This window comes from Tympanuchus pallidicinctus, unplaced genomic scaffold (assembly GCF_026119805.1).
Source record: "Tympanuchus pallidicinctus isolate F22 unplaced genomic scaffold, pur_lepc_1.0 scaffold8, whole genome shotgun sequence".
NCBI lineage: Eukaryota > Metazoa > Chordata > Aves > Galliformes > Phasianidae > Tympanuchus > Tympanuchus pallidicinctus.
This window is the reverse complement of record NW_026294802.1, coordinates 1,641,622-1,664,247: the sequence shown is the minus strand read 5'-3', so window position 1 is coordinate 1,664,247 and position 22,626 is coordinate 1,641,622. Positions and strand designations below refer to the sequence as shown.

Sequence of the window (22,626 nt, the reverse complement as noted above, 5' to 3'; positions counted from 1 at the left end):
GGAAATGAAGAAGCACTGCATTGAATGCATTAAAAATATTTACTCTGGAAGCTTGAAGGGAATATTTTAATCAGAGATAAACAATCTCTTTCCTTCTTTTCTCCCTCCTGCAAACAATATTTGCCATTTTACAATCTCTCCTGCAGGACAGAAATGCAGAGGCAGAGATGCTGGGGAGGCTTAACTGTTCATTGGCAAAAAGAGTAGAAAAAGAGAAGGAGTAGGAAAGACTCAGGACTTGGTTGAGTTCTTTCTAGATTATAAGATAAATCTGAGATAACTCAAACTATTTTACACCTCTTTCTTAGAAGTGTGAATGCAAATCATATGCATATTCCAAAGCTTTGGTCCTTTACAAACACAAATGAACAGCTACAGAGCCCAAGAATCAATATTTACAATAATTACATATTTGCACATGCACTAAAGATTCCAGCTCACATATAGTAATCTTTTCTTACAAGATATACTATGCTGCTTATGTTAGCATACTGTAAGTCATGTAGATATCATAAATGCATGAAGCTCGAACTACACGTATAAGAATAAAAGTACATAATAATTTCCTATGAATCAGTTTATTTTGTTTTACCCATTGTACTTGCCAATTCATAAAATTTCCCCTGCTGAAATAAGTCAAAGAAGATCTGCATTACCACCTTACCTTAATCTCATCACATTGGAAAAGATGCAAATCTGGCTTGTTCTGAGTTGGTTCTTTACATATTAATGCAAGAATTGAATTGTAATTGCATGCATTCATCACAGCTTGGCAATGCTGAATTGTGCTTAAAGGAAAATTCTCCAGCTCATTCTGCCAGAAGGGAAACAAAAACCAAACACAACAAACAAAAACAAAAACAAAAAAAAAAAAAAAAAAGAGAAAAAAAGAGTCTTAATATTCAGTGTCCTGATCTCAAAAAAAGCTGCATGAGTTAAAAAGAGAAAGTGATAATAAGCTAATTAAAATACCAAATCTCACACACATCATTTTTTCTGTCCCTTCCCTTTCTTTCTCTCTCTGGAAATGAGTCTGCCACTCACAGATCGTACCTTTGATTCCAAGTCCACCAAACTGACAGCTTTGTCATCCACTTGAAGAATCATATCTTGAGTCCACACTTTGCCTTTAGCATCCAATAATTTCAGCTTCCTTATTCCATCATCTACTGTAATCATTGCTTCTTTTCGGTCCAGAACAAAGGTGGTCAAGTGCTGGTGAATGACACAAACATTAAAATAATAACAGAATTTTAATCTTCCTTATCACTAAGCAATGTCAGTATCCAAATTGCCATGAAAGAGCAATAAAAATAACTCATGAATGAAAGTGCCTTTTAGAACAGAATCAACCAATATGCCATAGGGGAGGTTGTTTAGTCCATAATGTCATTTTAAACTTGCTGCTCGCCATCTTCTGTCATTTCCTCACTACAGCAAATGGTTACACTGGAAGGCATATTATGACATCTTCCAGGTATTACAGTGAGAATCAAATCCTGAGTATTTAGTTAGCTTTCTTGAGAAGTGAAAACCTGTCTCTATCGGTAAGCTGAATCCAGAAAGCATCAGTAGAAGCCTTGCAGAAACATGCTGCCAACACATCTCCACCACCACCCTGACCTGGAGCATCTCTATCTCTCCCAGAGTTGCCAGCTAGCACACTCATGGCAAATATCATGAGCTTGTACCTGACTGGTATACCTTACAGACAAGGAGGTATTTGCTTCTTTTATGCAGTACACAATAGAAGTAGTAGTATATAAACTATGTTTGCTCACTGTCAACTTGGAATATTCTCCAATTTTAATTAATGATCTAGTAATGAAACATTACTCACAGGCATCATCTCAACTTGTTTCCCTGTCTTTTAAGTTTTGACAATTTCTCCTTAAACATATAAGCCATGTAAGACAACCTATAAAGTCATTTAATTTTATCCAGGCACAACTCCAGCTTCACATTCTTCTTTAAGACCTGAATACAGCTCAAGCCGAATTCACTCAAGCTGAATCGATTTTAATGTATGCTTGCACACCTATCCTATAAATAGCTTAAAAGAATTAAGTGAGCTTTCTTCTATTACAGGGTAACAGCACACGTTAATGACAAACAATAGAGTAGATACAAGCTGCATATAATCAAAGTATTTTAAAAAGTGAGACAAACCCTGCTGACTGCTCACACAGGAATACTTAAACTTCAAATACAAGTACTAATTTTTATGCCTGTGGAGTACCAAAATGGTTACACAGAAGCTAAATATAGACAGACAATTAAAAGCAACATAAACGTTCCTTTGAGAGCTGATCAAGGATAGAAGTACTTGGAATGAAGAGAATGAAGACTCTTCTAAATACAATCTCACAATTTACAGATAAATTTAAAACCCAGCTGAAAGGACCTGGGAATCTACATTTTTTTTGCAAAATTCAGTTAAACCCATGACAGTGTTCTGATGGTAAAGGAAAAAGGTTTCGCAAAAGACTGCATAATGAGGAACAGCACCCAGTAGTGCCTACAGACTACGTATAGGCACCCAGGCTTACTTTGTTGAATATTTAATACTTGTCTACTAATGGACAGAATATGACAGCAGCACAGAGTATTTCTGCAAAGCAGCTTAAGATAGGAATGAAAGTATTTTGCATTTCTCACTGGGGAAGAGTCTGTGCAGGCAGTATATCACCACTAACAGTAGATTCACTTAGGCTTTTAGGGCTTAGTACCCAGCTTTTTCTAACTATTAAGACACCTCTGTTGTTTATAAGTAATCAAGGTATTTATACTAATTATGAGTCAGCCTTCCTTGCTAATGGCCTGCCTCATCCCTGCAACATAACAGGTTCAGAATCAGGGCAACAGAGCACACTGAGCTGTCGTCCCATTGAGAAGCCCTCTCCACTTGCCAAACTATATACTACTTTGTTTACATTCTTCTACATCAAAATTTCAGCTCTTTATGGCAAAGCTAGAGAATTTGATACATTTCAATGTAATCTGTTCTGAAGTGACCTCGGGCTGGCAGGATATTTTGGAAGATTCATATGTCTTCAAGCACATTATCCTCAAAAATCATGTAAGCAAAAATCACAATATAACCAAAAGCTGTAAGGGGTAGATGGCGTTCTCATACATCCTTATCTCACCTCTACGTGATACTGGGAAGTTTCCGATATGCTGCTGGCACTGTCCCGTGCATAGTTCTTTCTTTGTTCTAAAGATTGAGAGAAAAGAAAAGAATTGTTCATTTGCCTTCTTACCATACTGTGTTCTGGATACTTCTCAGAGATTCTTAAAACGAGCTGTATATATGAAAGCAGAAGGTGAGCTGCGGTTATTTCTGTATTCAGGAGAAAAAAAAAGCTACATGCTCACACACTCCAGCAAGAACCATACTTACACTGATGTTAAAAGCCAGCTATCTTGACTTGGTGGCACCAAATGGAAGCAGTGTTCTGGTTGGAAATGCTTCATTGGGAAGCCTGACTTAAAAATCACTGGCTTTCCACTTGGTAGCAACATGGTAACTTGCAGAGTTGCCATTGCATGAGTGCAGAAGGTTTTCAGACATACACAACTCTCACAAAAAATAAAGTCAATTGCAGACCCAGTCTGTGTCAACATTTATTTCTTCCTAGTACATTCAGTCTGTTGAATCAGTAATGTAGAAATATTCATAGAAAGAAAGAAGGAAAAAAGAAGCCAAAAGCTGTAGCAACATAAACATTAAATAGAACAGAAATATTTTTCAGTTGAACAAAACACGATGCTGCAAAATCAGAAACAGTTTGCCTCTTACTCCACACAATGGATTAACAACAAACCCAGAGAGGAGGGAAGGGAATATGCAAGATGAGGACACAACACACACCCACATTAAAAACCAATGAATGTAGGTGAATACTTCAAACAAACAAACAAACAAACAAACAAACAAAAAAATAAACCTCACACCCTCCACTTTTCAACTTTATTTTGAATTTTCAGTACAACACATACAAGCTTTCCTCTTTTTTTTTTTTCCTGATCACCAATGAAATAGTCCAATTTGAAACACCAGAGCATTGACTAAGCAAGGAAGTCACTGAGAGAAACTCAAGGAAATTAAGCATTTCCTAATTTTTTTTCCTCTATGGTTCACTAAATACCTTGAGCTCTGATATTCAAATAGAATAGGCAGTTTGATCGTGTTTGGAATGAAATGTGTGTAACTGATGTTACATTCATTTCATCATATCCAATTGGAGTATGTAGGGGCAAAATGAAAGTGCATGCTTCTGTTGACAGGAGATATTAGTTATTTTTTGCAAAATTAAAACTACTACTAATGACCACACGTGATCTGCTATGTAGAGAGATCTGCAGGGAGGACACCATGCATGCAATACTTTAAAAAGCTCTCCTATGACCAGGGTTTCTACACAGAGGAATCTCGGGTATTGACAAGGAAAGGGATGCCCTCACTTACTTAAAAGGGTATTTTGTTACCCTTTATCATCACATCCCTTATTTCTTCAGTTCTCAGCCAGTCTCATGAAAGACAATCCAATTCCCAATTTCTAAAACCCCTCCTTGGCCCAGAGTCCCCTCCTCAATGGTAGACACAGCTCATGCATCAGAGCCATCCTGCTACCCTACAACAGCTACTCAGCTTGCTTGGTTTAGCACAAGAAGTCTGCACTGCAATCACCTAACTGAAGAATGCCATGGATTATCAGATTTTTTTAACTAGGTATGTGAACAGTTTAAAACAGATACTTTTAACTTTATCACCTGTTACCTCAAAATTCCACGACAGGGAACCTGCATTGATTCCAACTGTGATTAATATTTCTGCTTTTGCAGCATGTTATTTAGGTATTTTGTTTGACTCTTATTCTTTTTAGGACAGTAGGCACACACACATGCACACCCCAACAAAACAGCAGTACTGTCTGACTTGCTACCTTTCTTTTTTTGTTTGGATGATGATCTGAAGAAGTAAAGTCCATCTGTTCCTAACAAAACAAGGAAATTAAAAAACAGTATCTGGTTTTACTCCATACAATTATTTGCATCTCCAAGGGGACTAGTTAACAATCTTTCATTACAGACTATAAAATGCTGTCCAGTAGGAAGGAAAATAGGCCTAAAAAAAAATAATAAGAAGAAAGCCATGTTTCAATTAACAATACATCCAACATTCAACTCTGATTATTATCTTTTTGAGGTGAAAAAGAGAATTTTTTTTAATGACAAGAAATGAAACCAAGATAAGGAATCTTCCATCCACTGCAAAGCTTATGAATCCTGCAAGCAACAACAGAGTGGCTTTAAGCATGGGAAGTCTTCCATAAGGGGAGACTCCAAGGGAATGAAAAAGCAGAGAGCAACTCTTGAAAGTTCATGCCCCATTTCCCAGAATTTTTGTCCTGCTTTAGGATATCCAGAAGCAACACTGACAAGCACATCCTCTTCCACAGAACAGCACAGCATTCACACTAGATAAGATGGTAAGTTTTTCAGCACACCATGTCACAGTGAGAACAATAGTGTTTATATAAGAAAGAGCTTTCTGAGTGATAATAAAAGCTGTGGTTGCCTACATTTGAGAGCGAAAGAGAGCCCCTCAAGTTCTTCATTTTTAATTACAACAGGTCAGCAACAAGAACTTCAACACAATTTTCAATTAGTAAAAGCCAGTAAGTGTCTGTGATAATAAATAAAATTATGGTAACCACAAAAACTGACAGTCCATATTGTGTTCAGCAGTAGTTCCAGTTCACTTATTTATTTTATAAACATGTTTATGCTGGCAGGATGTTTATTAGAACCCATTAGAGATCTAATTTATCCTTTGTCATCCTACAGGCCCTTCTATCTTTCTAATAAGTACCTCAGCATCAGACAAAATTCTTCAGTTGCTTCTGGAAGAGTTTTTCCTCAACCTTTGTTTTTCAACCTAATATTTAGAAAGTGGATCTCCTCCTTACAGTCAGCCCAGCTGCTAATAGCCCAGACTTCCAGAGAGCAAATTTTCCTGGCAGCCTGGCATAAGCCGTGCTGCAGAAAGTGTCATAAAGGATGTGAATGAATGAATGAAGTCTCCACATGATAATATAAGCAGAACGCAATGAAAAAAAAAAAATCAAACAGACAAACTGCAATCCTCTGCAAACTCTCACCTTGCACTTAGACGGGAGGACGCATAACCCTGCTGCATCCCTTCTGCTGATGTGTCATCGCATTGGATTTCCAGCAAAAAACATCACTGTTGTTATTCTGACCACTTTTACAGAATACCTGAAAACTTCCCTTGACTTATTACACGATATTCAACTGCTAATAATAATTCACACTCTATTACAGAAAATGAGCAACAGAATTTGCTGACTTATTGAATGCACTTTGTCTGACTAGGACAGAATTAATTATTTTCACAGCAGTTTGCATGGGGCTGTGTTTGGGATTTGTGACTATAGCAGCACTGGTAATGTTTTAGCTATTGCTGAGCAGCATTTGCACACCATCGAGACTATCACTGTTTCTCTGCCTGTCCCCCCAGATAAGTTGCTGGGAGGTTAGAGAGTTACCAAGGGTACATGGTAAGGCCAGCTGGCTCAAACTGACCGGAGTCCCACTGCATATAGAACAATAAAGCCATGCTCAGCAATACAACTGAGTTGTGTTATTTCCAAAGTAACTGCTTTCCGGAGCACTGATCTGCTTGCAGGAGGGTGGGAGGTGATGAGCAAAGCAAAATGCCTGCATTATTTGTTTTGTTTTCTTTCATTTATTTCTTTCTAGTGCTATTCCCTCCCTCTCTTTCCTTCACTCATTAAACTGGCTTTATTTCAGTCCAGGAGTTGTTTTTTTTTGCTGCTGCTCTTTCTATTCTCTACCCTAATAGGCTGTCGGGGGGGAGGGGTAGCAGCCGGGCAACTCACTCAGGGAAGGCCCTCAGTTGCTGGCCTGGGTCAAGCCCTTACATTGCAAAAAAATGTTTTCTGTGTTCTGTTTCAGTCTCCTAATCCTCCAGATCAATTTTAGCCTCTCAGAAGTCTTCTCACCCATGAAAAGAGTTATTGAACAAGAAGTAAGATTCTACAACAGAGGCTTCAAGATGTGATGAATAAAGCAATCACAGCTATCTCCTTTTTCTGTTTATTCTCTTTATTACAGATCTTACATCCAATACATAAAATGCAGTGCAGCCTTCATACCAGTTAATTCAAACCCAGCTGATGTGCTACACACAATTTATCTAATATATTTTTCCCTCTGATACAGGAAAATATAGAAGTAAATATAAAAAGATCTATAGATATAAAAATCACAGCAGAAGTCACCAAAGTTAAATTCTTAATCACAGTCTACCTCAAATGCAACCCAGAGGAATTTGGGCAGAATAAAATTCCTCTCAAAGCAAGTGCAATAAACTTAAAAGCAGAACAGCTATTCACTCATGACTCTGACTGCAAGATCTACCAGCTATCAAACTTTTCAAAGGCATACATCGATCCACAGAAACTAATACTTAGCTTCTTTCTGATGTGGAGCAATGCTACTGCTCCTCATGCCTTTGTGAACTTATTTAATTTACCACTCATCAGGAATGGATAACATATCTGGTTTTAAAAAGATGTGATAAGATGCTGACTTTATACTAAACTTAGAAGCAGACACAGAAACACCAGAAAACGACAGAAAAAAACCACCTCAAACTCTCAACCAAAGGCTTTTAGCCAAGCCAAAAATACACTAGATATGTTCACTGCCCTCACTAAAAACTAAAAACTCTGGACTTTCCTCAGTTATTTCTGTGAGAGAACACTACATTGTTTGGAAAAGTAACTGTTCCACAGTTTCAGATAAAACCACCGCACTGCCCAAAGTCACGTGAGGCAGAGCTATGAACGCAACCTGACATAGCTGAGTCCTCTCTTACCCATTTTCCCATTGGAAGAGGCTGCAGCTAAATGAAAAATTAGAAAGTTGTCTAATAAACTGTACTGACTCTGACTCTGTTCCACTGTTCAGACCACACAGGTAAATGAATTACAGCAAGATGTTAGAAAAAGGTTTTTCCCTGAGACGGCAGTGAGTGTGGAACAGGCTCCTCAGGGCAGTGGGCACGGGCCCAAGCTGCCAGAGTTCAAAGACTGTTTGGACAACACTCACAGACATAAGGTTTGAACTTTGGATGGTGCTGTGCAGAGCCGGGAGTCGGCCCCCTGTGGGTCCCTTTCAACTTAAGATACTCTATGATTCTAAGATGAATCTGATTCTTTATCTAAGTAAGGAAAAACCTACCAAATATAAAAGGTCTGAGGCTTTTTTTTATTTCAGTCCAGGAGTTGTTTTCATGGATGACCCGAAGCACAGCTGGCACCAGCTAGGGCTGTGGTACGTTTAGATACAAACAAATTTTTAGTTCCCGGAGGCTGAAATTGAAAGGAAGAATTCCAGTGCCTAGACCTCCACTGGTATCTCACAAATAATTGCATAGGCCAGATGTAATAAATGTTATCAGCACTCCAGCCATGATAGTGCAAAGAAGAATAATGGTCGATCCCATCTTCCCCTTCCATAAGGAAATTGGAAAATGTCTATATCTCATACAAAGAGACAAAGCTCTGAAATTAGATGGCAATCTACATACAGATGGATTAAGTGTCTCATGAGCTGTCTTCTGAATTCTGAAGTGACAGTTTAGATTATTACCATGCATTGAAAAGGAGAAAAACACAATGCTTATTTTATTACTGTCTGTTCATTAGAATGATTGCTGATACCCCTTTAGAAATTACAGCAGCTGGAAAAACTTGAGACTCAGAGCAAAGTACAGGAGATGTGATCTAACACATCCAAGGAGAAAGGTCAAAACTTTTTAAGTACAAATGTTATTATTAGAGGAGTAAAGGCTATTGCTTTCAGAGATTCTTGATGTCAGTCTTCTCCCTGATGACTACAGGGAAATAACTATCAGAGAAATGTGCAGTGTTTAGAAGTCGGTTGTCATTTTAATTCAACTGAGCATCAAATAACACAAGAATGTTACACGAATAGTTTATTTTAACAGACTCTATTACACTGCATTTCTTGCTCTGAATGAGGTATTTGAGCAGTACAAATACAGACATGCAATTTTACTGCTAGCACCTAATCACAGCCATGAGAATACAAACACAATATATAAAACACCCGACCCTTCCTGATGGGTTGCTATTGTAACATCTTCCAATTTGGAGAAAACTACTATCTTATGACTGCTGCAGAACAGGGCTGCTCTGCAATGTGTCACTCACTGGCAAACCCCCAGTGCAGCTCTGGCTACTGGCTCTGGCTAATGCTGCCCATTTCCATGCAAGCAGAGCTGCAGAAGACAGATGGAGAAGCTAATGCTAGAAAAACAGATGAGAGTATGAGCCAAAATTCACTTCAGATGGAGAGATGAGGAGTTAAATAATGAAATAAAACTATAAGAATGCGTAAAGGGCATCTTTGCTCCAAATTCAGGGGAACATTTATCATGCAAATACAAAACATTTCATTTCAGGCAGGAAATGGATGAAAGAAATTATTTGACACAAGAAAAGGCAATTGGAATCAAGTTTTTGCTATCAGATAACCGCTTCAGAGATATCAAAGACTCCAGTTTTCAGCTGAACTGCCTGTAATACAAATAAAATTCCAGCCACCTTTTCCACCAGCAGTGTGGTCAGCCTTCTGCCTGAAGACCAAAGGACTAAATGATCATGAATGATCTTACTAAAGCAAGCACTGGTGCTCAACACTTAAACTTCGTGTCATGCTGTATATGTGTATCTACATAGAGATAGATTGGGAGATGTTTTAAGATCTTCACAGTGACTAGAAGAAATTGCATTCAAGATCAAGTATTGACTTCGGAACCCAGGAACCATGGATAGGTGCTCTAGTACAAATGACGTTCAGAAGTCTTCCAGAAAAGAAACTTGGTTATGGACAAATTTAGCTCCGAATATTACAAAGCCACATTTTATTAGAACAAAAAGCACAGCCCACATTACTCCTATGCCAAAATTGTACAAAAATTGTATAAATTTGTATAATTGTATATATATATAAAATTTGTATAATATAAATTGTATAAAATAAATATATATAAATACAGATATAGTGCATATATATATATATAAATTTGTATGTATATATATGTGAGTCTACTAAATAGATACACTTGAGGTATTTACGTGTCATTTGTATATAACATATACATCATGCAAAAAATAAAGACAAAGCTAGGAGACCTCTGGTCTGATTTACAGGCATTCAGTCTCATGCATTAAAAAAATGCATGCATTAACTATTAATTGTGCATTAATTATTAAAATTTTCTAATATGCATTTTAAACCGTTATTAACAATTCTCATTTCACTTAGCTGCTTCCTACCTCATTGGGACAGCATGCACAAAAATTCCTCAGTGTGATATGGGAAGAAACCCTGAAGACACGTGGAAAGCAGGAGAAATGTAACATGATTGCTAAATATAATTAACTGCCTTGAATTTGAGAAAGGTTTTAGGTGTTTTTTCTGTTCTCTCCTGCTCTTACAGTTAGTGATACTGACAGACTTGTTCTTTATATATATGAAACAGAGAAATGTGTGAACTCTCTACAGGCTGTGCCAATGTATCTTTACTTTAGATTCAGAAAAATTGATTCTTCTGCTTCATTCAGTTCTTGGCAATTGAAACCACAATTTTGTGATCTCTCTGCTAGCAGTGGAAGTGAACCAAGATCAGCAGTTCATCTTACAGGAGCCACCACACTGTAGTTACATTGTAATATTTTCAATTAATACATAAATTCATTAAAATATTTTAGAAGTAATAGGCTGTTTACCATTGTATATTTCAAATTTAATCACTTGTCCCTATCTTCTACTTTCACACGAATATCCCATGATGTTTGACATGAAAAAGCCCAGAGAAGTGTCACTATAAAGGCCCACAAAGATTAAAGGACACTTCATGTTGCCACACCATTCAAAACATATACTTTTGAAAAATTCTTTGGATGACATAAAATGAATGAGAAAAGTGAAAAGTGTCTCAAATAAATAATCCACTAAGAGCTCTTAGAGATGTCCCTTTCTGGTTTCTGTTAGCACCTACTATTTCTGTCAACACGTTCAGTCAGTTTGTCATGTGAATCTATATAGGATGCAGAAACACCACTGTTGAAAATTCCTTACTGCAGAATTTTGCTCTCCTGCAGTTCCTGCCTTTAATATTATGTAAGTGAATTACTTCTGTAACATGTCACTGAAAAAAAAAAAGTCTAAACTTAGAACTATTCATATGCAACATCGTTCTTAAATGGCAAACATTTCAACCAGTTTCTTCTTCTGTCTGCTGATTTTTCTGGAAATGGACTTTCATATAATCTAGCACAGTGTTTTCTCCCTCTAACCACATCAGTATTTTCTCACCTCTCTTCTTCTCAAGGGATACAAATCAAGAAATTTCCAATCTCCTTAAGTTTTAGCCACAAGAATTTCAGAGCAGTTTAAAAGTCAACACTGCAACCAATACAATTAAGTTCTCATGTGTTCACAGGTGAATAGCCAACAAAGCCCGACTCAAGGCTTGTAAGGGGGCTTCCAAGGGAAAATGTAATGCTCTGAAACCACAGAGTAACCTGCCATCACTCCCCTACCCTCATGAGGTCCCTCCTGGCCATTATTTAACTCAAAACAGGAGGTAGGCAAGACTAATTACCAATAGGGATGCTGCAATTACTAGATGCAGCTCTTCAAGCTTTCTGGTTTCTTAAGCTGGGGAAGAGGTGTTAAATTCAACAAGGTAAATCATGGAATGGCTTGGGTTGGAAGGGATCTTAAAAATCATCCAGTTCCCATGATGAGTGCAGAGTTCCCACCCAGTAGCTCAGGCTGCCCCATCCAGCCTGACCATGAATGCCTCCAGGGACGGGGCATCCACAACCTCTCGGCAGCCTGTGCCAGTGCCTCACCATCCTCTGAGTGATTTTTTTTTTCCTAAAAGCTGCCTGAGATGTGAGAGGTACAATACAGGACTTCACTTTCACTACAAACTTTTTTTTTCCATTCTCAGAAAAATACTAGCATCCCCAGTTGGTAAGTACAGACTTCAGGCATTTCTAAATAACAGCACATTTGACAGTTACAAAACCTGTCAAAAATAGCAGGTCTAGTAGGACTCCTTATCTGTTACACCAAATTTAAGCTCCTTGAAATCCTTGTGTCTAACAATAGTAATACTGTTGTAAATTCCCCTTCTGCTAGCTGAGCATAAATTTGAGCAGGGAGAGGGAGACACAAAGCATGAATCAAACCTATAGCACAGCTAGGTCCTTGAGTACCTTTTCCTTATCACTCTTAGTTTTCTGACAAATGCCTTAAATGTTGCTGCCTTAAAAGTTAGCAGGTGGGAGTTCTCTGCTGAGAAAGAGGTGAAAATATTTCATAACCAGCCACATTAGTTTCAATAAGAATAAAATCCTCTAGCAATTTCATTTTTGTTAATAGAACTTTATAGATATATAACAATGTACTTATCTATAAACATTTACACACCCAATTTCCCTTTTTTATACATACATATATAAAATATATAAAATATCTAAATAAAATATATACAAAGACATCACAACCAATATTTAAATAACAATTCTAACATAGAAATTCAGAAACTTTCTGCCATCTTACCATAAAGAGCCTTTGCACTTGTTCTGGAATTCTGCTCCCTCTCTGCCTGAGCAAATGTTGGTGAGCCATAGCCACTGGAAGGAAAAATTTCAGGTTAACTTCTGTATGAATATAATTTCTTCAAAACCACAGAGTAAAACTTTCCCACTACGTAGGGCTATACGTACCTACAATGTTTGCTACAAAGGAGATGCTACTGGATACTGGTTCTGCAACATAAGGAAGCATGCTTCACTTGGGCTGGAAGCCCTCCTGTGCTATTTCTTGTTAACAGCATCACGCACAGTGGGGGCTGTGCCACATCTAAATACTACCATAATGTAAGTAACACTGATTACTATCAAGTAAGAATAATGCCAAAGACTTGATAGCATTTTGCCTTTTGCTTATGTACACAAGTGTTGTTCTTAACAGCTTCAAGTGCTTTTCATAAAAGAAACAAAAGGAATATCATTGTCTACAACACATGGAAAGACAATCCAACATTCTTCTAGCATAACAACAATAATGAGTCTTGTACAAACTTTTGCATTAGATTAGAGCAATTCTCATTAATGGTGTGAATGAGCCTAGTGCCACACTTCTGACACAGGCAACATCTTCCTATCTCAGAAAAGGCAACACTTTCAAGGAAAGCAATGGTTGCTCAGTTCTGTTTTCTGGGAAATGATATTTTCTCACAGATGGAAAGGGCATCCTCCTTCTTGAGGCACAAGAATACTTTCACTCACAGCTAGCCTTAAACATCTCAGTCAGATGAAGACATCTCTGTGTCATGTCATAATTAGATTGTGGCTACAGCAATTTATTTTTCTGTGCCAGATGACATCACCCAGTAATATAGCTTTACTGTTCCACTAATACAAAAATCAGTCAGATTATATCTATTAGTTTGGTCCCACAGTTTGAAAGCTGCATGCTCTTTTAGAGAAACTGCATTTGTGTTATTCTATTGAGCTCTAATAATCATAGCTCCACTCAAATTGAAAGCATAAGGAAAAAATACAAACTATTTTTCTGTCCATAGAAGGAAAATCAAAGGCATAAACTTACTTGATTTGAGGAGAATAACTTCCATAGCCACCAGGAGGGGTATTTGATATATGGCCATTCATTCTTATCGTCACTTACTGAGGGAAATGATCTGCAAAAGAAACAGCAGTAAATGAATTGAAGTCTCTAAAGAGATGAAGGTTTAATACAGATGTAATCCAAACCTAATGAGAAAATTATGGTTGAAATGTGGAACCAATTGCATCAACAAACTCAATTGTTATTATTTTTATTGCATAGAAGCCTTAAAGACCTATTACGGAACTTCTCCCCCAGTTGTAATTTGATAACTTTTTCTTCAAATAATTTGGTAAATTAAGCCATTACAGCAGTCTCTAGGAATAACTTTTTAAATAAAAGGTTGACTAAACAGAGAACAACATCTGCTTCAGAAGAGAACAAGATGTTCCAAATGGTAACTTTAATAATCAAGCATGCTTGACTTTCATCCACAATTCACTTATCTGAATACAACTTTTGAAATGATATTTTGATGCTTATTACATCTATAAAATGTATCAGATGGATTGTTAGAAAGATGCATTATCAAAGCAAAACACAATTGTTAACATAGAAGGAAACTTGGTTAGCTATTCTGGGACTGAAATAAACCCTTTCCTTTCTTTTTTTTTTCCTTAAGTAGCACATAATTTCCTGAAAGGTTAGCATGCCAAAAGAAAACTCTCATGTAACAGTAATTCTGAAAAAGCTATGATGGAACAGTTGGAGGAACACTTTCTTGCTTAAATGTCATGCCCATTGAAGTCAAAATTGACTCAGGAAAGCGATTTTCATATTACAGTTAACAAGTAATTATTTAAATTCATAATGGGAAAATATACTTTCAGATATGTGTGTACATGTCTGTATACATATACAATCACAGAATGGCTTGAGTAGGAAGGAACCTTAAGGATCATCAAGTTCCAATCCTCTTGCCACAAACAGGTCTGCCAACAGCTAGATCAAATACTAGATTAGTATTAGTAATAGTAATAATAGTAACTAAGCAGTATACAGACTGCTTAGGGCACCATCCAACCTGGCCTTAAAAACCTCCAGGGATGGGACATCCACAACCTCTCTGGGCAGTCTGTTCCAGCACCTCACCATTCTCTCAGTAAAAAAGCCTTCCACCTGACATCTAATCTAAATCTCCCTTTCTTTAGTTTTCCACCATTTCCCCTTGTCCTATCACTCTCTACCCATGTAAAAGTTGATTTCCCTAATTTTTAAAAAGTCCCTTTCAATACTGGAAGGCCACAATGAGCTTTCCCCACAGCCTTCTCTTCTCTAGGCTGAACAAGCCCAGTTCCTTCAGCATGTCTTCATAGGAGAGGTGTGCTAGCCCTCGCACCACCTTCATAGCTCTACTCAGGGTCCTCTCCAAAAGCTCCAAATCTTTCCTGAGTTGGGATCCCTGGACTTAGATGCACTACTCCAGCTGGGTCCTCATTAATGCAGAATAGAGGGGTACAATCCCCTCGCTCTCCCTGCTGGCCTCCCTCCTCTTCTGATGGAACCCAGGATACTGCCGGCCCTCTGGGCTGCAAGCACACATTACTGGCTCATGTTAAGTTTCTCATCTACCAGAACCTCTAAGTCCTTTTCAGCAGGGCTCCTCTCAAGGAGTTCTTCTCCCAGACTGTATACACATCTGGGATTAACTCAACCCAAGTGCAAAATCTTGCACTTGGCTTTGTTAAACCTCATTAGGTTCACATAGGCCTACCTTCAGAGTTTATCAAGGTCCCTCGGGAGGATATAATTCAGAGTCATGAATAGAATTTTAACTCTACAAAACAGTCTAAAGTATGTCAGATAAAGCATGTATCCGAAAGACACTTCATTTCCAAATGTGAGCACAACCTGCTTTGTTGTACTAAAGCCATTTTACAATCAGCTTATGTTCTGAATCACTGTCAGCCTACTGCCTTACTATAACAGTTTTCTTCTTGGATTACAAAGAATCAGCAGCCAACTGACCTATAATGCATACTATATTTTGTACCTATGTGCTCTGCTGCTTTCCTCTTTCATGCAGAAATACAAATCCAAATCAAATTCTGTTCCCAGCTCAAAGACTTCTGTGATTTCAAGAGACTTAGGAAGCTTCTTTGATCTTCTGCACTCAGCACAGAATCATTTCTATATCTTTCTCACCTGACATCCTCTACTTGAGATGCAGATAGGAAAGGTAGCCAGAACTGAGCCATACTGATGGAGTGCCAAATGTTGTCACGGGAAAGTGTGGTACTTCCTCTGTAGTGAGCATATACTTTGCACTTCAGCTTAGAATCCCTCTCCTCCCCCTTCACCTCTACCTTTAAACTTCTGATTGCTTTTTGTAAAACATTTTTGTTGACAGATAGACAGCTTGCTTTCATTTCTCCTGTGAGTTAACAAGAACGTATCACATAACCAACATGATGATGTGCTTGGCTGATCCAAGCTACTGTTCATAGAATGCATTACTTACTAGCTGTTTAGAATAAAACACTCTCATGCTGAGTGCAGTCCACTTTATTAGCAATTATAACATTTTGGAAGCATCTTGGATTTGTCCCACGATTTAAAAGAATATAAATACTGATTTTTTCAGCAGGATGTTCCAAGTCATTGTGCACTCCTTGTTCCATTTCAGAAAATACAAAGGCCAGAGCTCTTTGGATTGCTGTTGTTTAAGTCATGCTACCATTAAACTCTTTAATACTACATATTGGCTATTAATTCTTATCATCTGCAAAAAATTTTCAACTTTAATACACTGTTCAACAATTTACACTTGGATTACCTTCCTAAGAGAGATCAAGTCCTAAATCTTACACAAATTATATCCGTTTCTTTTCAGTATCTCCAATTTCACATACTTTCCACATATACTTTTATTAAGATAACTCTTACTACATAATCCAGACCACTTTATAAGCTGTGATTTTTCCAACCACAAATTTTGCAACTACTCATCTTAAAGTGACATCTGGAAGAAAAAAAAAAACACTACTTTTTTTAGACTCAGAATGACTTTGTTCCTCTGACAAACTAATTTTTCTTAATCTGCAACACGCTAAGTTTGCTAGTTGTACTCCACTTTAGGATAGTAGTGAAACTTTATAAGTAGAAGAAATGTAATAACAGAACTCAAAGTTTCAGCCTGTGAAATTAGCATAACACACTACAAGTTTTAAAGCAACAATGAACTGGAAAAACAGATTTTTCACATTAGAAGAAAACACATCTTGACTAAATACTTGTCAACAGTAAGGTGTACCACCACTCAGCACTGATGAATAAAAGCTTTAAAACTGCACCTGGGATCAAATGATACTGAAAAACTGAAGTTAGGAATTGTGTCTTTCTCAAAAAACAAAACAAGAAACAAAAAAACCCCTAAAGGAAATAAAATAATAATGTTGTGCTAAGTACGCTAACTAAGCACAAAAGCTTTATGGAGTTTCAGCTGATTTGCAAACAAAATGACACATGCTTTTTGATTTGTGTAAAGCCAACAATATTTCCCATATCCCAGTAAAAGAAATTAAACACTTATGAAATGTCAAGGCTACTACTCTGGCAGTACAATATCTCAGTCTTTATTTCCCATAATTTTGTTCAGGAAAGCTTCTGAATGAATAAGATTTAACTCTTTACAGACCTTATTTTAGGAAATCAGAACTAATTAAAATTACCAGGCTATTTTATCTCCTTCAGCCTAAACATTTCTGTTAGGAAAACACACCAAAGTTTTATTAAGTGTTTTACTGAGACAGAAGACAAAACCATAAAAGCATAACAGAATGCGCAGTCATTTGCTTACTGTGTACTTGCATGGCTTTCTTTGCTGTGTTTTTCATCCCAAATTGTCTTTCAACTGTTACAACCCCACAGTCCCACAGCAAAAGTTCAGCTAGCACACACCGCTAAGCTTTCGTCATCCAGGAGTCTATTAATAAACTCTGCTTCCTCCTTATTCTTCCTTTTCACCTCAGCCCAGCAGTTCACAGTAACATACGCCAATGCTGCAAACTTTAAGATAAACATCCTTCGTAATTAACTGTAGAAATCCTCTTTAAGTTGACCTGAAGTATCAACAGTTTACTTGTTAGTATATCCAAGCATGGCCGTGCCTTTCTCAGACTCTTGAAAAGAAAATAAGGCCTGCTCTGAACTGTAAATATTTTGAAACAAGAAAACTAAAGAAGAATGGAAAAAGAAAAGAGTAACCATGAAACCAATAAAAATAACAAGATACAGAGTTACATGTTACAATATTTATGTAAAAGTATATTATAATGATATAAAAATCAATGTCATAAGAAAATAGGAAATTCCTTCATACAAAACAAAAACAAAAGAATACTAAATACTTTTATACCAGGATCTGTGACTGAAGGAAAAGAATCCACCCAGAACTTTACTGCCACCATAAGCTTTACTCTTGGCAGGATTCATGTATATTGTTAGTAAGCAGGAACATAAATGACAAAAGGTCCGGCTTTTGTAACTGATAAATCATTTCGGACAACGATGTACTTTAGTTCTTCAGTTAAGAGTTACAGGTGGTCTGTTGCCAGGTATAGGCAGTACTGCACTGCTATAGGAGATGATTTCATAAATATTCATAAGAAATATGCACAAATACTAAAATACTCCTTGCCTTCTCCACCTTACAGCACAGCATCCTAGTGAAGGCAATAGAATTTGTGTGCAAGAGCAAGCTGACACATAGGCGACTCACACGTTCTGCCATTAAATTTCCAGAGAGGAGTTGGAAGGTAAGAAAATTGCTCAATTTATTTTAAAAGCACCTTCTCTAGAAGGGCAGAACTATTTAATTACAAAAAAAATGAGATATAGGAGACGCTGGTGCTCTTTTCCACTCATCCTCAATCAATCAGTCCTACCTAGCAGTGGATCACAACATCAAATGGGAAAAAAAAAGAAGCAGTTCAAAGGTGCAGGGCTTTTAGAAACGATGCAAAGAGCAGGGAGGGTTAAGGAGAGGAGGATGCATGGGAAGGAAGAGGAAAGCCAAGAATGGCTGAAAGAGTAATTATCTACCAAGTAAGAAAATGTTATTAGTAACAAGTCATTGTTATTGCAGGCCCTCAAAAAAACAGAATTCTTCCTCAGCCAGATAATAAGCACAAAATGTAACTCCAGCCTAAACAAAAACAAGTGGACATTACAAGGTAACCCCTAGCTGCAGCAGATCTCACACTGTATCAATGTCAGAAAAAGACACTGTCTCTCCACACTTTCCCTCCTAAAGAATTATGGAACAAAAAAACCAACCTCCACGAAAGACAGATGAGTCCACGCTACCCTGTAACTCATGGCAGCTTGAATAAAAATGCCTAGCGCTGCTATTCCACAGCACTCAGTGCAGCTGTTCTCACTTGCTTTTAATTTCTTATATTTTACCTGTTTTCCCCTTGAACTCACCCACTTCACCCATTTGCACTTTCCATGTTACCCCCCACGCTAAATTTTGAACCACTCGTATTTTTAACTCACTTGCTTCTCCTCACAGAGGTCATTTCTTCGGCTATTTCTTATATTTTTATATTCCTGTGTCGTCTTGCATTTACTTTCTTTCTCTCTACCCTGTTCTCCAACCACAGATTTTACAAATGGCAGTCACAGACAGACTCAAATGAAATGTTGACACTGCTCTCTGCCTCAGGACTTGTTTCAGATAACAACCAAGAGCAAACATGCCTTTTGCACTCTGTTCAGCATCTTGTGTCAAGATAAACATCAAGATGTATACGCATGTAAGTAGGCTTCACTTCAGAAAAGATCAGTGTGCATTCTCCATCCTCTGCACACTGCTATCAGAATTTCTCACAGACAAACCACACCTCTCTGGGCAGGCAGCAGCTTCACAGTATCCCGTTTTCCATTTTCTATTAAGGGGATTTGAGTATCCAAAGCACATTCAAAAAGACAATGGCAAAAATCACACAAAGACTTCAAAGTGATGCAGTTTCAAGCCAAAAGACTTGGTCTACTTTCACCACTAGTCTGCCTTTTAGGGCACTCCTTGTTAATGATGGGTGGAGTGGTGAGAAGCTGACGGTTGTTGAGAAGAGAATAGGTACTCTGATATGTCTGAGTGTCAGAACTACAAGAACATATGCTAAGCTCAACATCCACAGCACAATCATTTTGAAAATACTGCTACTTTCTGGTCTTCTCTTTGGCTCCTTCATAATACAGAAAAGTGGAGTGGGAGCATTTCAATAAAGATGAATGATTATCATTCTGGCCAGGAAGGAGACAACACTGTGTGACAGGACATAGCACTACCAAGGAGAGATTTACAAATGCGTTCATGCTCTAAGAAAAGGGCAGCAGAAGAGTTCAACCAACACTGCTTTTTCACTGCATTTGTTTTTATACACACTTTCTTCAATTTAGCATTTTCCCTCTATCCTTCGGTAGGATTATGCTAAATTTATCATGACTAGTCTTCTCAGCAGGATAGGCAAGATACATTTATTCAGAAAATTCAGAGACAAAATCATCAGTCAACACAGAAGACAGTGTATGTTAATGTAAAACTAGTCTTCAGAAGAAGCACTGTTAACTAGAAGAGAAGTTTTCTGCTGGGAAAACTAAGAAGATAAAAAAGTACCCCTTCAATTTTCCTTTTGTTGCTATGACATCTTACAGTGATTTACTGTTAAGGAAACACTCTAACTATACAGTTAAGATAAGGATCTTTTATTCGGAGGAAGGGGAGAAATATGGAGCTCAAGAGGAAGAACTGAATGAATAACCTTCAGAGAGATCCTGCTCACAGATCTGGCTCTTTTTATTGACACACTAATAGAGAACCTGGTTGCAAACAGGTTCTTATTCAGGCACGGTAACCTATTTCCATTCATTTCACCCAGGCCTGGGCTATGATTTATGGTTAGTCATACTGAAAGAAAATAGAACAGATACTTTACAGCTTTACAGATACAAAAGCTGCAAAGGCTTAAAATCCCTGTTGTAACAAAGGAGTGTAAACAAATAGGCCAGCATTAAAGCCACCACTCACTGCTATTTATAATTAACAGAATAAACCAGCCCATCTAAGGCACGACGAGTATTAATTAGCAAATTAAGGATAATTATGCAGGTCTTACAGAAAGTGTCAGACAACTGGAAGAGCAGCATCTTGTGCAAAACAAAAAACAATCAAAACCCACCACGCACACAAAACCAAAATATGTTAAAAAACGAACAACGACAAATGCACAGAAGAACCTAAAGAGGAAGGTGCCTATGGTTCATGAAGTACTCTATAGGATGAGGCAGAAAAATGTAACTATAATGTACCATTTAATAAGTAAATAACTAAATATAGTTTTATACTTCATCACACTGACTTTTTTTCATTATCTCCCTCTACTCCTTGTGACAGAAGACTACAAACTAGATCATCAGCTTTCAAAAGAGGGCACTCCAGACATTGATTTGAACACTGGTTTGCAGCGTGCCATCAGCAAACCATCAATCTGACTTGCAGAAGGAGAGCTTATAAACAATATTAATTCTGTTATCTGAATATTTTCTTGCATCTGTGTACTTGTACAAATGTTAAGAAATTATAAGAATTAAAAAAAATCCAAAAGTAAGACATACTGTAAAAATAGCAATGATACATGAAAACAAACATGAAAATGGCTTTAAGTGTTGTCTGTTGTTGTTTAAGATAAAATTTTCATCTTAATCTGACTAAGAAATGAATGAACTCCCAACATGCTTGAATTACTTCCTACTGTTCCAAGTTAACCAGATGAAACTGGATTAACCACTTATCACACCTTATTTGCAAGTTTAACAGATTGTATTTTAACAATTAAAAAAAAAAAATCTAAAACAAAATTAAAATTAAACAAAATAATTAAAATAAACAACAATAACAAAAATGCTGATTAACTCTTCAGTCTTCCCAGTTAAGAAAGGCCTTCTGTTTCACTTTGGTCAAGTAGCGTGTAATCAAGGCAGCAAGTAAACCTTCACAAAGCTGATATGCAGGAGCTCATGTCTTTAGATAAGATAATTTAAAACAATAACCACCATCACAACGTTTGGAGTTTAAACAAGAAACGTTGAAACTCAGTTAGGAGAGTTATCATATTCTCAGAAGTAATTTTAAATATGCCTCGAGTATTTTATGCTGCTCATAAAAGTTTCTATCCCAATTGCCACCCAGTCACTGGACTGAGCATTATCTCCTGTATTTTTCATTGTTAGTGGAAAACATCATGAGAAGAGGACTGGACACACAGTGTCCATAATAGCAAGGTAACAACAAAAACAAAATGATGGGGACTTTGAGAATAAGGCAGTAAAGAGAAAAGGCAGAAGAAAGCAAAATTAATTTTTAAAGAGAAATGGAGAACAAGTTTCACTAGAAGCTATTTTAAGATCTAACATGGACTTTTATAAAACCTGTTCAATGTTCCTATCTGGAAGAAACAAAAAATCCATATTGCTGTCACACTAGAAAGATGAGTGAGCTGACTGGGATGTTCAACTTAATGCCATAAGAATACAGTAAGACTTTGTTGTTACTGGAAAATATGCACTGGAAAGGTATGTGTTTCAAGGAAATATCACTTTTTTTTTTTCTCCTTGTAATTCAAATACCCTTTAGACACCCTCTAGGGTTATAACATAGCATCAATTCCCACCCCACAGCAGTGAGGAGTAGTGTAGAGATATGAAAAGTGTCATGCAGTTTGTTCAGTTATAAGAACTGTGAAGCCAAGAAGTCAGAACCACGCAGCATTTCTCTGAGGCTTTCCATTCTGAACCAAGAATCTGCAACAACAAATTCCAAGGACAGCTTCTCCT

The 22,626-nt window shown here is 37.3% G+C and overlaps 1 protein-coding gene across 7 annotated transcripts in view; it reads right to left on the bottom strand.

Annotated features, from left to right (window-relative positions):
- Nucleotides 1-22,626, bottom strand: part of EPS8 (epidermal growth factor receptor pathway substrate 8) — a 131,971-nt gene that overhangs the window by 40,647 nt on the left and 68,698 nt on the right. For all 7 annotated transcript variants that reach the window (XM_052667317.1, XM_052667312.1, XM_052667319.1 and 4 more), the window contains exons 2-6: nt 13,771-13,861; nt 12,718-12,791; nt 3,150-3,217; nt 1,054-1,215; nt 665-814 (exon numbers count right to left, since the gene is read on the bottom strand). In XM_052667317.1, coding sequence (XP_052523277.1) covers nt 665-814; nt 1,054-1,215; nt 3,150-3,217; nt 12,718-12,791; nt 13,771-13,832 — 516 coding nt within the window. In that variant the 5' untranslated portion in view covers nt 13,833-13,861. The remainder of the gene's footprint in view (nt 1-664; nt 815-1,053; nt 1,216-3,149; nt 3,218-12,717; nt 12,792-13,770; nt 13,862-22,626) is intronic.